General features: G+C 38.4%; 1 protein-coding gene across 1 annotated transcript in view; it reads left to right on the forward strand.

The window, feature by feature from the left end:
* Positions 1–16,668, forward strand: part of DRC3 (dynein regulatory complex subunit 3) — a 127,516-nt gene that overhangs the window by 89,856 nt on the left and 20,992 nt on the right. The window contains exon 9 of the mRNA XM_053694988.1: positions 7,214–7,284. Within this exon, the coding sequence (XP_053550963.1) occupies positions 7,214–7,284 (71 nt within the window). The remainder of the gene's footprint in view (positions 1–7,213; positions 7,285–16,668) is intronic.

Genomic DNA, 16,668 nt, shown 5'->3' on the forward strand with positions numbered 1-16,668 from the left:
TTTAAATGTGACTCAGCCCCGCTCTAACTACGAGACAGGTGTCATGTAAATTAAGTGCTTTGCTTTAGTATGTATAACCTTTGAATTCCCTCCAAAACAGCAGGACACTATCTTGGGCCCCCAGAGACTGCCTATTGTATCCGCTGGATATCTGCCTATCTGCATATAAGATGCCTCACATGATAAAGAAGCATTCAAAATCCAACCCCAAACCTAGGAAAACAGTCTTTGATCACTTCACCCACATAACCAAGGAACCCCCACCCCAACCAGGAGGTGAGATGAGCGAACAGGACTCCCAAGACGAAGAGTCCCAATCTAGTCAACATTCTGCATCTTCTTCCCAACATTATATCACAGAATCATCACTTAAGAAACTTCTAGCCATCCAGACCAAGTCCATCACCCAAGAAATTCAGCGCAGTTCTGCGGAGCTCAAGAAGGAAATTTCGGAAATTGGTGACAGAGTTGATGCTCTGGAGCGTAAGCAAGATGATCAGGCTGTGGACCAATCCAACATCCTGGCCTACGCTGAAAATCTTGCTGAGCAGATCTCGCAGCTAGAATCTAAATTAACTGACATGGAAGACAGATCGAGACGAAGTAATATCAGATTTAGAGGGGTCCCGGAAACAGTGACCTCAGCGGATATCCAAGGCTATCTACAAGACCTCTTCAAAGAGCTCATAGGCACCCCTGAAGGCCTAACTAGCACAATGGAGAGAGCGCACAGAGCATTGTGCCCCAGGTCAGTGAGCTCCGACAAGCCGAGAGACATTGTGGTGTGCTTTCACAGTTATTTATATAAAGATCGCCTCCTTCAGGCTGCTTACCGTAAACCAAGTTTAAGTAGTAGATTTGAGGGGATACAGATCTTACCTGACCTTTCTGCACATACTCTTCAGCAACGTCGACACTTCCATTCAGTGACCACTGCTTTGCGCAAGGCTAATTACCGATACCGCTGGGGGTTCCCAACTAGGCTCATAATCACCAAGGACAACCAAACCATAACCGTCACTACACCATCTCAGGGTACGACACTACTGGCCTCATGGGGTCTTCTTGTGGACCCTCTCAATACCCGGGCTCAACCCCAAACTGCCCTGAGAGCCTCAGCCCCTGAATGGTCGACAAAAGAACAGAGAATAAAAAGGCCTAAGACACAACATTCACAGCCTTCTATGGGACACTCTGAGTCCACTGAATAGATTTTTGCGGGAATCATGAGTCCTGGCTCAGAAGTTAGTTGACCCTGGGGTCTCTCCTGGTGGTTCTCGCTACCTGGCCTACATCTCTGCCAAGATGGGGCTGTAGGGAGACCTTTTGATATGTTAAATTGTTTACTTATGGAATAAGTTATATATAATAAGTTATGATAAGTTATGCTGCTTGCTGTTTTATGTTTATTAAGGTTTAAGCACTTTATACTCTGATAAAATTATTCTTAGAGCGGGGCTGACGTTCCTACTCCGATGTGCTAGCTCCGGAGTTCTGTTCTCAACCCCCCAACTGAAGCCCACTCTAGGGCTCATCTGCGGTGGACTACTTCCACCACTCCAGAGGCACTTCCTAGTGCCCTTCTTACCTACTTACTTACCCTCCCTTTCTCTCTCCCCCTTTCTGTCCCCCTGACCCAGAACCTCTCCCTCCTTCCCTTCAATTCTTAATCATTACTATCTATGACAGGCTCTCCTTTGAGGTTTCTTACTCAAAATGTAAGAGGACTTAATACTCCCTTTAAGAGAAGTCTTTTACTGCGCTCTCTGAAACACCACAACCCTGATGTGGTGTTCCTACAGGAGACTCATTGGCTCAAAGACGAACAGATTAGACTCTCCTCTAGAGATTATACACATATTGAGTACGCTCCATTCACAAAAAAAGCTAGGGGTACTGAAATCCTCCTTCACAGGAGACTAGCCATTGAACCAATCTTGACTGTTAAAGATCCACAAGCCAGATATATAATTCTAATTTGTAACATTAATCATGTGCTCTACACACTTGCATCAGTTTACCTACCCAACACTCATCAACCTAAGTGCCTCAAACACATACTTCATATCATTTCTCAACATCAACAAGGCAGGGTTATTATCTCGGGCGATTTCAATATGACCTGGGAACCCAGATTAGACAGGACAGCTCCTGACAAGGCTGGGGCCCTCTCTCCTAACGAACGACTGGCAGCAAACTTCCGTACCCTCATGACGGGATCAGGACTGTTTGATATTTGGAGGTCTATCCACACTCAAGATCGAGACTACACGCACTATTCACACTCACACCGACAATACTCACGCCTAGACTACATATTCTCCACAGCAGACTCTCTAGACCTAGTGACTAACGCGTCCATCCAAATCTGCCATTGGTCAGACCATGACTGCGTTATCATTGACCTCATCTCTACCAATACCACCCACTCTAGACCCTCCTGGCGCATGCCCCACCACTTACTACAGGATATCCCTTTCAGGGAGAAACTACGCACGGAAATTGGGCATTTCCTTAAAGTTAATGACCGGGCACAGGTAGCCGATGATACCCTATGGGGAGCTGCTAAAGCAACCATAAGAGGCTTCATGATATCTGAACAAGCCAAACTTAGAAGGCAAGCGGGTCTCTCGCTGGCTCAGTCTCACATTAAGCTCAGAGAACTTGAAGGCCAAAATAGAACTAAACCCACTGCCCCCCTAACAGCCCAAATAATTGATATTAAAAACCACATTTCCCAACTAGAACTTCGGAGAACACAGAATAACCTAACCAAACTCAAACAACTTTACTTTTATAAGGGCAATAGGGCGGACACCCTTTTAGCCAGGAAACTCAGGAATAGGACTAGTATTTCACGTATACATGGTATTGTCAGGGAAGGCTCTCTCCTTAAAATCCCCTCGCACATAGGGGAATCTTTTGCTGAGTTTTACTCTAAACTATATAATATTGAAAAATCCGAGAACCCCCCCGTAACCCCGGAAGATTCCATTCGTGAATATCTAAAATCTCTAAATCTTCCATCCCTCTCACCCGATCAAAGTGATACTCTAAATTTACCATTCTCTCTTAGAGAAGTTCAACAAGTTATTAAAAATTCTAAATCATTCAAATCACCTGGACCGGATGGCTTCCCAGTACACTTCTATAAAACCTATAACCAAGAAATTTCCCCCCTACTCCTTAGACTCTTTAATCTAGCTAGAGAAGAGGGTAAATTCAAGAGTGAATTCCTTGTAGCCACCATTGTAACTATACTGAAACCTGGTAAAGATCCCTCCCTCTGCTCCAGCTTCAGGCCAATCTCACTAATCAATACTGATATTAAATTTTTCTCCAAAATCTTAGCCAATCGTATCGCCAACCTTCTCCCCTCTCTGATCAACCCAGATCAGGTGGGATTTATCCCTAAAAGGGAGGGCCCGGATAACACCAGACGTCTCTTGAATATTATGGCCCTGTCTTCCAGTATGAACAAGCCCGTAGCAATCATATCATTAGATGCAGAAAAGGCCTTTGATCGGGTGAGATGGCGATTCCTCTGGGAAGTACTTAACACCCTTAAGTTCCCAAGTTCCCTGTTGGGCGCAATTAAAGCTTTATACTCTACTCCCTCCGCTTCGGTAAGGGGAGTCGGCTTCCAAACTCCCCCTTTTCAGATTTCCAACGGGACTAGGCAGGGCTGCCCCCTATCGCCCCTCCTTTTCGCACTGGCCATTGAGCCGTTGGCAGAAAAAATCAGACTTGACCCACACATGAGTGGCATCACCCTATGTGGCACGAAACACAACATAGCTCTATTTGCTGACGACATTACCCTGTTCTCGTCAGACCTCGCGACCACCCTGCCTAGACTCCTACTTTTAGTCAGGGAGTTTGGTGCTCACTCTCATTATAAACTTAATATCTCTAAAACTGAGATCTACACCCAAGGCTTTCAGAATTCGTATATTGCCCCCTTAAAGATTAAATACCCGTATAAATGGTCGGAATCCTCAGTGACCCACTTAGGAGTTAGACTGTCCAACGACTTCCCTCGGGTCATCAGGGACAACTACCTCCCCCTATTATCAGACCTTCGTTCCCTTAACGAAAAGTGGAGCCTTTCCCAGGTTTCTTGGCTTGGACGAATTGCTGCCCTAAAAATGTCCTTCCTTCCTCGACTCACATATTTATTCCGATGTCTACCAATCAAAGTTCCCAGGCATATCTTACTACAGTTTCAGAGCGAGGTTACTAAGCACATCTGGCAGGGTAAACCCCCAAGGGTGGCGCAGAGAATATTACAGTTGCCTCGGTCACAGGGAGGTCTGGGCTCTCCCTCGATAGTAAAATACTATGAGGGAGCCATGCTCACCCATGTCTCCCAATGGGGAGTTTCACAGTCTTCTTCTAAATGGAAGTCTATTGAGCAGGCCTCCTTACCCTTCAACCTAACCCTACGTGACCTGATCTGGACGCCTGCACATTGTCGCAGGGATTTGTTCCTAATAAATCCTATCATTCGGGAATGCCTGCAATTCTGGGATAAAATCCGCCACTCCGCACAGATTGCTCCCCACCCCTCTCCCATAGCCTCCTTGCCCGGCCTACTAGTGGGACTACAGGATGCCCATCCATCCAAATGGTCCCAGTTGGGAATACTGACGGTTTCGGATCTTTGGCTTCCGACACCGGAATGTGGATTCAAGACTGACACACAGCTCGGAGCAGACGGTGCATTGCCCCACATTCTGAAATTTGAATATCTTAGAGTTAAAAACTTTTTGATCTCCTGGGGCTTTAAACCTCAATCAAATCGGCCCTTAACCTTGTGGGAGTCCACCTGGAAACAGGGTGAGAGGCTCCACAGTCCCCTCTCCAGGCATTACACCCTGTTGAACTCTGAACCATCCTCAGACCTAGCCCCACACCTAGTAAAGTGGGGATCCTTCCTGAGCAGAACTTTTACAGCAACCGATTGGGAACAAGCGCTTGAACGAACTAAAAAAACTATACATTGTATCACCCTTTTTGAAACTTTTTATAAGCTGATGGCTCATTGGTACTATGTGCCCACCAGGTTAGCTAAAATATATCCTGGCACATCCCCGTACTGTTGGAGAGATTGTGGTCAGAGAGGGGACTCCCTACACATCTGGTGGGAATGTCCCAAAATACGCCCCCTGTGGCTTAAATGTTTCAGAGTCCTTCCCAAATTAGGAATTTCCCTACATAATTCTCCGGCAGTAGCCCTCCTACACATAGGCACTCATTCCATTCCCAAACATCATGCTTGCATAAGTATCTACCTATTCATGACCATCAAACACCTGATAGCCTCTGACCGGAAGTCAGAATCCCCCCCCAGCTGGGCGAGAGTTTGCTCTTATATGGCTTACCTATACACCATGGAAAAAAGTATATTTTACAATCTAGGCAACTCTGACCTATTTGAGCTTATATGGGCTGATTGGCAAGTTATTTACGACACTACTTGGAGACCCAATGTCCTCTCTCCCTCCTAGCCCTCCTGGACAGACTAGGGTGCTTGAGCTAGAGATAGACTCCCCCAGAATTAACCTCCTCCCTTTCGACGAGACTACTCTAGTTTAATGATATACTCCCCAAACTCCCTGCTCCTCCTACACCCTTCTTATTTCTATTCTTTTATCCCCCCCTTCTTTTTCGCCCGGGAGGGAACTACTTAGTTCTCCCCCATCTGTTTTACAAAACCTCATTATATGTTTCAAACTAACCGTTATACATGCGGAATTCTTGTGTACTACTCATTATACATCTCAAAAAGTATGTTTTAGATCAACTAAAGGATGTTATGAGTCCTTGATTTGCTAATCTTGTTTATGTTTTGTTACCTTCTTTCATTGTATGCATATTATTACCTGTAAGAATGACAAACTAAATAAAGCTCTTTTGAAACTCAAAAAAAAAAAAAAAGATATGTATCAAATTCACCGGTTTTTTTTTTTTTTGGGGGGGGGCCTTCTTAGATTCTTGCACCTGGGCCCTGTGGTTTCTAGTGACGCCTCTGTTATTATTAATAATTATTAATATTATAAATGTATAAATAGGTTGAAGATGATTAGATCACCAACTTGACCTCTTGATATTTATCATTGTGATCAACCTTTTTGTACCACCAAATGTTATGGCCTAGGACCAACATGGGCTGGGAGTAAGTGGTATTTATTGTTATATCACAAGTGCCTCTCTCCTCTTCTGTGCATAAATGTAACATGAGCACTTATTTATTTAAAATCACCCAGTGAGTGACACCAAGATGTCAAAATAGTGATATTTTGCAGACCCTATTTCAAAATCTTGTTGTCATCATTTCTATAATAAAGCTATATTCAATACATTGTGTTTGGATACTAATACATCTAGATATGAATTATCTATGTAGAATAGAAAAGACAACAGTGCATCTCTCGATTCAAGGTGATTTATTAATAATTTAAAAAGCACATACAATATTGCACTTACTAAAAAACAAGTGTTTAAAGGGACACTGAACCCAAATTTTGTCTTTCATGATTCAGATAGAGCATGCAATTTTAAGCAACTTTCTAATTTACTCCTAGTATTAATTGTTCTTCATTCTCTTGTTATCTTTATTTGAAAAAGCAGGAATGTAAGATTACGAGCCGGCCCATCTTTGGTTCAGCACCTGGGTAGTGCTTGCTGATTGGTGGATAAATGCAACCACCAATCAGCAAGCGCTATCCAGGGTGCTGAAACAAAAATGGGCCTGCTTGTATAAGCTTACATTTCTGCTTTTTCAAATAAAAATGGAAAAATTGATCATAGGAGTAAATTAAAAAGTTGCTTAAAATTGCCTGCTCTATCTGAATAATGAAAGAACAAATTTGGGTTCCGTATCCCTTTAAGATGCATAAAACAAATGTGTAGTTCAGGTGTGAGTCTTGCCTGTATCTGCTGTCAGTCGCTGTCTCTACCTCTGTCAATCTGATGACATCACAGGTATCTGTAGTGAGTTCCTGAGGCTGTGACGGAGATGCGCTTTTTTCTTTTCTCTTCTACATAGATCAGTCTTTTTTGGATGTGGACAGGAAACCCACTAGCTCTGAGACGGCAACTCTCTATAAGAGTGGTTGTATTCAATATTGGTGTTAGCGCTGCTCATTACTATTTGTGATATGTGAATCTAAATATAAATGCTAGCTCACCTGTTCTTTTTCCTCCACAGGAGATCATAAAGGATTATGAGAGAAACATCTCTGACCTGGTCTCTGTATTCCTGGAAACAGTGCAGGGATTATATCCTTTGTGTGGTTATTTAATAACAGCATGGGGGTTGTTATTTCCTAATTATTGTAAACACTCACATTTATGGCTCCACTTTTAAGCATAATTTTTCTTTATCAAGACACCACAACGTAGGATTATTTACCTTTTTTTTCCAATTTTTTTTTTTATACTTTGTACCATGGAGCAATGAATAGAAATAAAATATTGAACTATAAAATATTAGATACATTTTAAAACGAATCAAAATTCTAATTTCACAGTTGGTGACAACTCATTTTGACAATGTATACACATATGAAATAATTTCACTAAAAGTCATCCTAGATAGATTTTCATGAAATGTTACCAATTTTTATATTCACCCATTTATTTAGATACCTGAACTATTTTATTAGCAGGGGCGTGCAGTAATAGGAGGCAGGGGAGGTAGTGCCTCCCCTGTCCAATGAGGGAAAAAAAGTTTTAAAATAATATTTATTAAAAAAAAGAAGTGTTTTTTATTTTATTAATTTTTTAGCCACGCCCACCCCTCGCCCCAAGGGTACCCCCCCACCCCCATGGCGATAACTATTAGTAGTAGAGACACTGTGCGCTTGCGCTGCATTAGCTGCCCCGATACCTGCTACAAAGCAGGCTGAAGCAGACTGCAATATCTGATCTGTTCTAATATTCTGTATTGTATAAAAATGAGCTCATGACACAATGAAAGGGATATAAAACCCAGACGTTTTCTATCATGATTCAGATAGAGCATGCAATTAAAAAAAAACCTTTTCAATTAACTTCTATTACATTTGCTTCATTATCTTTGTATCCTTTGTTAAAGGAGCAGAAATTTACTACTGGGAGCTAGCTGAACACATCAGGTGAGCCAGTGACAAAAGGCATATATGTGCAGCCACCAATCAACAGCTAGAGCCCAGTAGTGCCCTACCGCTCTTGAGGCTACCTACATATGCTTTTCAATAAAGAATGTCAAAGGAACTAAGCAAATTAGATAATAGAACTAAATTGGAAAGTTGTTTAAAATTGAATGCTCTATCTGAATCATGAAAGAAACATTTTGGGTTTTATGTCCCTTTAAGAAGAAATTTTAGCTAAACAATGTAAAACTTTATAGGTTTCTCTTTCAAAGTAGTAGGGGGTCACATGCTCAGGTTGCTAACATATGATCACCATGGCAATAGTGGTTACCTGATAGAGACATGGGGTAGATTTAACAAGTTTGAATTGGAATATATTGAGGGAGCGAGAGAGCGCTGAAACAGTTCACCTCAAAGTACACAGGTTGATATCAAAAACCCCCAGATAAAATTGATAATTTAAAATCTATGTGAATTGTCTTCCTGCGCTAAAGGCCAGGTTATGTGGACCTAAAGCTAAAACATTTGAGGTGACACTGAATAGATGGAAATGATCACTAAGGACATAAAATATGTTAAATATAAGCTAATATTTATTATTGATAAGAGAGATGATTAAAATATATTCTTTGAAAAAAAATTTTTATTAAAAAATTGATTTATTAAAAAATTGATTAAAAATTGAATTTAATTGAGTTTGTATTAAAATGCTGATATATTAATGTTTTTCAGCAAAAATAACAGGCAAAAAGATAAAAAGATAAGATATAGGTGAGGTGAGTGTACTGAGCAGAGAATATAGTTAGTATACACAGCACATATAATTAGTATGTTAGTATCGTTAGTGAGGTTAATATAACAACAGATGCGGTTAGTATACAGCAGGTGTAATGAGTGCAGTGGATTTGATTGAGGTTAAAGTGTAAACTATAATGGGTCAGCTAAAAGTGTATAGGCTAAAGGTGTGTGTGCTAAAATGGTATAATAAACTAAAAGTGTGTAAACTAAACAGCTATAAAATGATTATACCTAAATTCATGTAGTGGACAATTGTGCAAAAAAGCAAAAAAGCAATGTTAATAGAGCTTAGCTAAAAGGTAAAGTTAATAGAGCTGGGTTAATATGGCTAAGTTATTATAACTAGAACAACATAGCTAAACTTAAGTATAAAAAATTGCCATTTCAAACACGATTGTAATAGAACTGTAAAATGAATCAAAAGTTCTAAAAAAGTTCTTTTCTGTGCACAGATAAAGAGTGTTGGCATATGCAAAATGTTGGGCAAGTGAAATTTTTCAGTGCTGTCTCCTTTTTATGTTAAAAGTACCTTGTAAGATCAGACTTAAAGTCTTTTTAGTAATTCAATCCTATGGTAAACGCAAATGAAGTAATCCGAAGTTCAGGTAATACCAGGTTACCTTAAGCAGCTTTTTTTCAAGGAAGCATCTGTCAGGTTGTTATTATAGTACCTTATTTCTTTCCTTGTCCTTTATGGTAAAGCCAGGTTACCACTAGGAATTTCAAGCCGCATACAGGACTGTTGTTAATGTGGTGCTTCCGCGTCTGGAAGCAGAGTAGTTCTCGTCCGGTCTTTTTTCCTGCTGATGGTAGTCTGACGTCACAGACTACGGTGGCTCAATTTGGCCAAAAAAGAAGTAACCCGTTTCGGTCGTGGACCTTTTTCAAACTTCTGATTTGCTCCGTGTCCGTCTTGGTCTTTATATAGCAGAGCTTATAGCTTGACGTATGTAAGCACCTCCTTATTTATTGTCAAAAGGCTAACATCTATAGGAAATGGGCAATTATCGTTATATATGGCTAATGATACAAAGACTGATTGTTAGAGGAATATATTACAGCTAAAAAATTAAAAGAAACCAATATTACGAGTGGGGGAAAGTCATTTTTAAAAAATATCTCATAAAAGTGTATCTTATAAAAAAGTATCATATGTAGAAGTGTAAAATAGTATACTTTTTGCCTGCAAAGTTTTACTGATTTTGGGGGTGACATTGCTTATAAGCCAATTATATTTTTGGATTTTCTAAAAACTTACGTAGATAGGGAAAAAAAGGGAAAAACATTACATGCTGCTATTTAGTATATATAAAACAGATGGTTATATATAATGGTTTATAGGGGGGGGTATTTTTAATAATTTAAATATTTTAATAATGGATCATTATGAATTGATTTTTTGATTTTTGATTAAAAGATCTGTTCATTGAGCCTACATCTACATATTAAAAGTCTATGATTTATAGTTTATAATTTAAAAAATTTTTATGATTAGAAATACATAACTCATTATATTAACCTGTATTATATATTTCATTATATTGAACTATATTATATATTGTCTTCAAATGACAGTTAGTGTAGAACAAGTTTAATCCCTAGACGTCCATCAGAGGACTAGAAGTTCATACTATGTCTTATTTGTTATATAGAAAATAATATAAATACTTTATTCATGCAGAAAACTCCCTAGATTGAACTCTAAATTCATGCCTTTAGGAGTTAGAGTATCTAGATCAAAGATCCATTTGGCCTCTAATCTTAGGAGGGCATAAGTTGGATTCCCTCCTCTCCAGTTTCTCTTCAGTTTATCTATAATAGTATAGCTGAAATGTTTCAAATTGCCATTATTGCATGCTTTGAAATGTTTTGGTACTGGGAGTTCTTTATTTCTATCATCATTCATGTGTTCAATGGATGAGATGTGTTCTCTAATACGGTCCCGAGCTGTTCTATCCGACTCACCTACATACTGGGTTCCACAGCTACATTCTAGTAGATATATAATATGTTTGTCAGTACATCTATGGGTCCCTTTTATGTGGAATTCTTTGCCTGTTGTAGTAGATCTAATAGACTTTCTTTTTGTGGCATATTTGCAGGCCTTGCAAGTACAGCATGGAAAAAATCCTTGCACGTCCCTTCCCCATAGGTCTTTTTGGTCTTTCATATTTAATTTCTTTTTTAGATCTGTAGGTACTAACATGTTCTTTAGATTTTTTGATTTTTTATATACTATTTGTGGATATTCAGGTAGAGACGAACCCAAGACTGTGTCTTTTTTCAGGATGGGCCAGTGCTTTTTCATTATTCTTTCTATGATCTCTTTATTGCAATTATACTGTGTTATAAATGGAAGAAAAATGTCTCCATTTTTTAACTTATCTTTTTTGTGTGTATTGAGCAGTTTTTCCCTTGGTTTATCTTTGCACATAAGCATTTCTGCTTCTATTACTTCTTTTTTGTATCCCCGCTCTGTGAATCTATTTATTAAAATATTTGACTGTTGTAAATAATCTTCCTCGTTATTACAGTTCTTTCGTATCCTAGTGAATTGACTTTTCGGAATATTGTCCTTCCATCTCTCTAGATGGCAGCTGGTCGCATGTATATAGTTATTTGTGTCAACAGGTTTAAAATAGGTTTTGGTAAAGATTTTATTTGCTTCTATTCTGATATCCAAATCTAAAAATTGGATATTTGAGTGGCTGCTGGTATAGGTGAATTTTAGATTGTTTAGATTGTTGTTCATGCGAGATATAAACCAGTCTAGTTCTTCTATTTCCCCTTTCCACACTATCAGAATATCGTCTATATACCTCTTGTAGAGAACCAGGTTTGCTCCCAGATCTATGGAGTCTAGAAAAATATGTTCCCAGAGACCCATAAATAAATTGGCATAGCTGGGAGCAAACCTGGTTCCCATTGCTGTGCCACATTGCTGAACGAAAATTTTTTCCTCAAAAACAAAAAAGTTGTGATTGAGGATAAACTTAATACTCTCTATAATGAATTCTTTTTGCTCTTTTGGTAGGGAGTGATCTTTATTTAGATAGAATTCGACTGCTTCTAAACCCTTAAGATGTTCTATACATGTATAAAGTGCCGACACATCGCATGTGGCCAAAATATAATCGCTTTCCCATTCTAGATTTTGTAATATATTTAAAACTTCTGTAGAGTCTTTTAGATATGAGGGGAGACTGACTACATACTTTTGTAGGTATTGGTCTACATATTGCGATAAATTTGCCGTAAGTGAGCCAATCCCTGATATTATAGGGCGGCCTGGGGGAGAAATAAGACTTTTGTGTATCTTGGGTAGACAATAAAAGAGTGGGATTTTTGGAAACTTTATCGACAGAAAGGCATATTCTTTATCATTCAGAATGCCTGATTCGTTAGCTTTTAAGAGAAATGCATCTAGTTCTTTTTTGTAAATAGGGGTGGGATCTTTGTTTAGTGTTTTATATGTCTTATTATCGTCCAGTAAAGTATATGCCATGTCTGTGTATTTCACTTTATCTAGAATCACTATGCCCCCTCCTTTGTCTGCCGGTTTGACTATAATGTTTTTGTTCTTTTCTAGTCTTTTGATAGCTTCATATTGTTTTTTATCGATATTTGAACGTGTCTTATTTAGTTTATTTTCATCTAAACCTTTGATATCGTCTAAGACCATTTTTTCAAAAGTTTCTATTGCTCCCCCTTTGATATGTTTTGGGTAAAAAGTGGATTTTTGTTTTAAGTTAGTGTGTACAAAACTATCTTTTTCCACATCTTGATTCGAAATTATTTCTCTCTCCAATGAGGTTTTTAGAAACCATTTTTTGACTGTTATGTTCCTTATGTATTTGTGTACATCGATATACGTGTTAAATTTATTTAACCTTTGTGTGGGGGCGAAGGACAATCCTTTGTTCAACATTTTTATCTCATTTTCATCTAATGTATTTTCGCTAAGGTTGTATATTCCTTTACTCTCTATCTCTGTCTTATGTTTTTTATTTGTCTGTTCTCCTCTCCCTCTCTTTCCTCGTTTTCTGATGCTCTTCTTTTCCTTTGTGCTCTTGCTGATTGAGGTATGCTTGCTTGTGTAGGTGTTTGTGGATCTTTTAGTTGACTTGTGTGACCTTTGTCTAAAAAAGGCACTTTGTTTGATCCTATATTTGAAAAATGTGATGTATCTAATACTTCTGTAGATTTGCATTTGTTTTGCTGGGATTCATTTATATCTGTATCTAAAATAGAATATCTATTTGATGTGGAGATGGCAGGTTGTTCATTAGTGCTTAGTAGCCTGTTGGAATAATTGGGTTTGTGATGATAATCTGTCCTATTGTGGTCATCTCTCCTAAAATGTGGTGTATAGTGATTCTGATGGGTAGTATTATTCTCATATTCGAAATGTCTCTCGTGTTGGTATTGATTTCTCTCGTGCTGGTATTGATTTCTATGCTGAAATTGATCATTTTGCTGAAATTGATCTCTATGCTGAAATTGATTTCTGTGTTGAAATTGATCTTCGTGCTGAAATCGGTTTCTATATTGAAAATGTTTTCTACGATCAAAATGATCCCAATTGTAATGTGAGTTTTGAGAAGTATTTTCATTGTGGTATTGGTTTCTTCCCTGGTAAAATGTGTTTCCATTTTGTTGGAAATTTAGGTGCATTGCTCTGTTGTATTGTGGTCTATGTGAATTGTTATGGTTTTGAGGGTGTCTATTCTGGTGGTGATAGTAATTATGGTTTTGTTTATAAGGAGGTCTAAAGTGGTGATTTTGTGTATTTCTGGAAGTGGGTTGATTCTCATAATTTACATTTTCTATTTGTGCAGGGTTGTTTTCCTTTGTAGTTGCATTATTTGTGTTATTTCTCCTTTCTGCTCTCCAACTATGTGTAATATATTTCTCAGGATTAGCTTCCATTTTATGTGAAGCATAGTCGTCTCTGTCTCTTTTGAGTTTCTTGATTTTAACTAGAACTATTTCTTCTTTTGTATTTTTCAGTTTCTCTTTCATGGATTTCTCTTTCTCTTTAAACTCTGTACTCTCCTTAAAATCTTGCAATTTAATCTCAAGATTAGAATTTTTTTCTTCTGTTTGGCTAATGATCGAGTTTCTGTGTTCTAAAATTAATTTAATTAGTTTCATAGAAGCCTCTTCTAATATATTCCTCCATTTTTCTTTTAGGGAGTCATCCTCTAATTTAAATGCACATTCTTTTTTTATTCGTAAACCCCTTGGGACAATACTCTCTTTTATATATGACTCAAAGAAAGCACATTCAATTTTATGTTTCATTTCAACCAAGAGTAAAGATTCTAATTCAGTTAGTAATTTGGTCAGAGTTTCTGTGTCTATCTGAATACTAGGATTTTTGTTTTGTATAACATTAGCCATGTTAGTATATAGACTATTTCTAAGGTCAAAAATGCTTTCTTCCTCATTGTTTCTGCTGCTACTCTCCATGTCTGGGGATGTCAGACTGAATTGGAATATATTGAGGGAGCGAGAGAGCGCTGAAACAGTTCACCTCAAAGTACACAGGTTGATATCAAAAACCCCCAGATAAAATTGATAATTTAAAATCTATGTGAATTGTCTTCCTGCGCTAAAGGCCAGGTTATGTGGACCTAAAGCTAAAACATTTGAGGTGACACTGAATAGATGGAAATGATCACTCAGGACATAAAATATGTTAAATATAAGCTAATATTTATTATTGATAAGAGAGATGATTAAAATATATTCTCTGAAAAAAAAATTTTATTAAAAAATTGATTTATTAAAAAATTGATTAAAAATTGAATTTAATTGAGTTTGTATTAAAATGCTGATATATTAATGTTTCTTCTGTTATGTGTGATCAGTCCACGGGTCATCATTACTTCTGGGATATTATCTGCTCCCCTACAGGAAGTGCAAGAGGATTCACCCAGCAGAGTTGCTATATAGCTCCTCCCCTCTACGTCACCCCCAGTCATTCTCTTGCACCCAAAGACTAGATAGGAGGTGTGAGAGGACTATGGTGATTATACTTAGTTTTTAGAACTTCAATCAAAAGTTTGTTATTTTACAATAGCACCGGAGCGTGTTATTACCTCTCTGGCAGAGTTTGAAGAAGAATCTACCAGAGTTTTTCTTATGATTTTAACCGGAGTAGTTAAGATCATATTGCTGTTTCTCGGCCATCTGAGGGAGGTAAAAACTTCAGATCAGGGGACAGCGGGCAGTTGAATCTGCATTGAGGTATGTAGCAGTTTTTATTTTCTGAATGGAATTGATGAAAAAATCCTGCCATACCGTTATAATGAACATGTATGTATACTCTACACTTTAGTATTCTGGGGATGGTATTTCACCGGAATTACTCTGTAAAAGTACATTAAACCTTTTATTAGGTATTTTTCATGTTAAACGTTTTTGCTGGAATGTAGAATCGTTTGCATTAATGAGGTACTGAGTGAATAAATATTTGGGCATTATTTTTCCACTTGGCAGTTTGCTTGTTTTAATTATGACAGTTTCGTTTCTCTCTCACTGCTGTGTGTGAGAGGGAGGGGCCGTTTTTGGCGCTCTTTGCTACGCATCAAAAATTTCCAGTCAGTTACTCTTGTATTTTCTGCATGATCCGGTTCATCTCTAACAGAACTCAGGGGTCTTCAAACTTCTTTGAAGGGAGGTAGATTCTCTCAGCAGAGCTGTGAGACTTATATAGTGACTGTGATTTAAAACGTTGCTCTGTAATTTTTATGTTTAAAATTTAATTAGTGTTATTTTACTAATGGGAACAAACCTTTGCTAAAAAGTTGTGTTGTTTGTAAGAGTGATGCTATAACTGTTTTTCAGTTCATTATATTCAACTGTCATTTAATCGTTTAGTGCTTCTTGAGGCACAGTACGTTTTTGTTAAATAAGATTGTAACCGAGTTGCATGTTTATTGCTAGTGTGTTAAACATGTCTGATTCAGAGGAAGATACCTGTGTCATTTGTTCCAATGCCAAGGTGGAGCCCAATAGAAATTTATGTACTAACTGTATTGATGCTACTTTAAATAAAAGCCAATCTGTACAAATTGAACAAATTTCACCAAACAGCGAGGGGAGAGTTATGCCGACTAACTCGCCTCACGTGTCAGTACCTGCATCTCCCGCCCGGGAGGTGCGTGATATTATGGCGCCTAGTACATCTGGGCAGCCATTACAGATAACATTACAAGATATGGCTACTGTTATGACTGAAGTTTTGGCTAAATTACCAGAACTAAGAGGCAAGCGTGATCACTCTGGGGTGAGAACAGAGTGCGCTGATAATTCTAGGGCCATGTCTGATACTGCGTCACAGCTTGCAGAGCATGAGGACGGAGAGCTTCATTCTGTAGGTGACGGTTCTGATCCAAGCAGATTGGATTCAGATATTTCAAATTTTAAATTTAAATTGGAAAACCTCCGTGTATTACTAGGGGAGGTCTTAGCAGCTCTTAACGATTGTAACACTGTTGCAATACCAGAGAAAATGTGTAGGTTGGATAAATACTTTGCGGTACCGGCGAGTACTGACGTTTTTCCTATACCTAAGAGATTAACTGAAATTGTTACTAAGGAGTGGGATAGACCCGGTGTGCCGTTCTCACCCCCTCCAATATTTAGAAAGATGTTTCCAATAGACGCCACCACACGGGACTTATGGCAAACGGTCCCTAAGGTGGAGGGAGCAGTTTCTACTTTA

Source organism: Bombina bombina, chromosome 11 (genome assembly GCF_027579735.1).
Source record: "Bombina bombina isolate aBomBom1 chromosome 11, aBomBom1.pri, whole genome shotgun sequence".
NCBI lineage: Eukaryota > Metazoa > Chordata > Amphibia > Anura > Bombinatoridae > Bombina > Bombina bombina.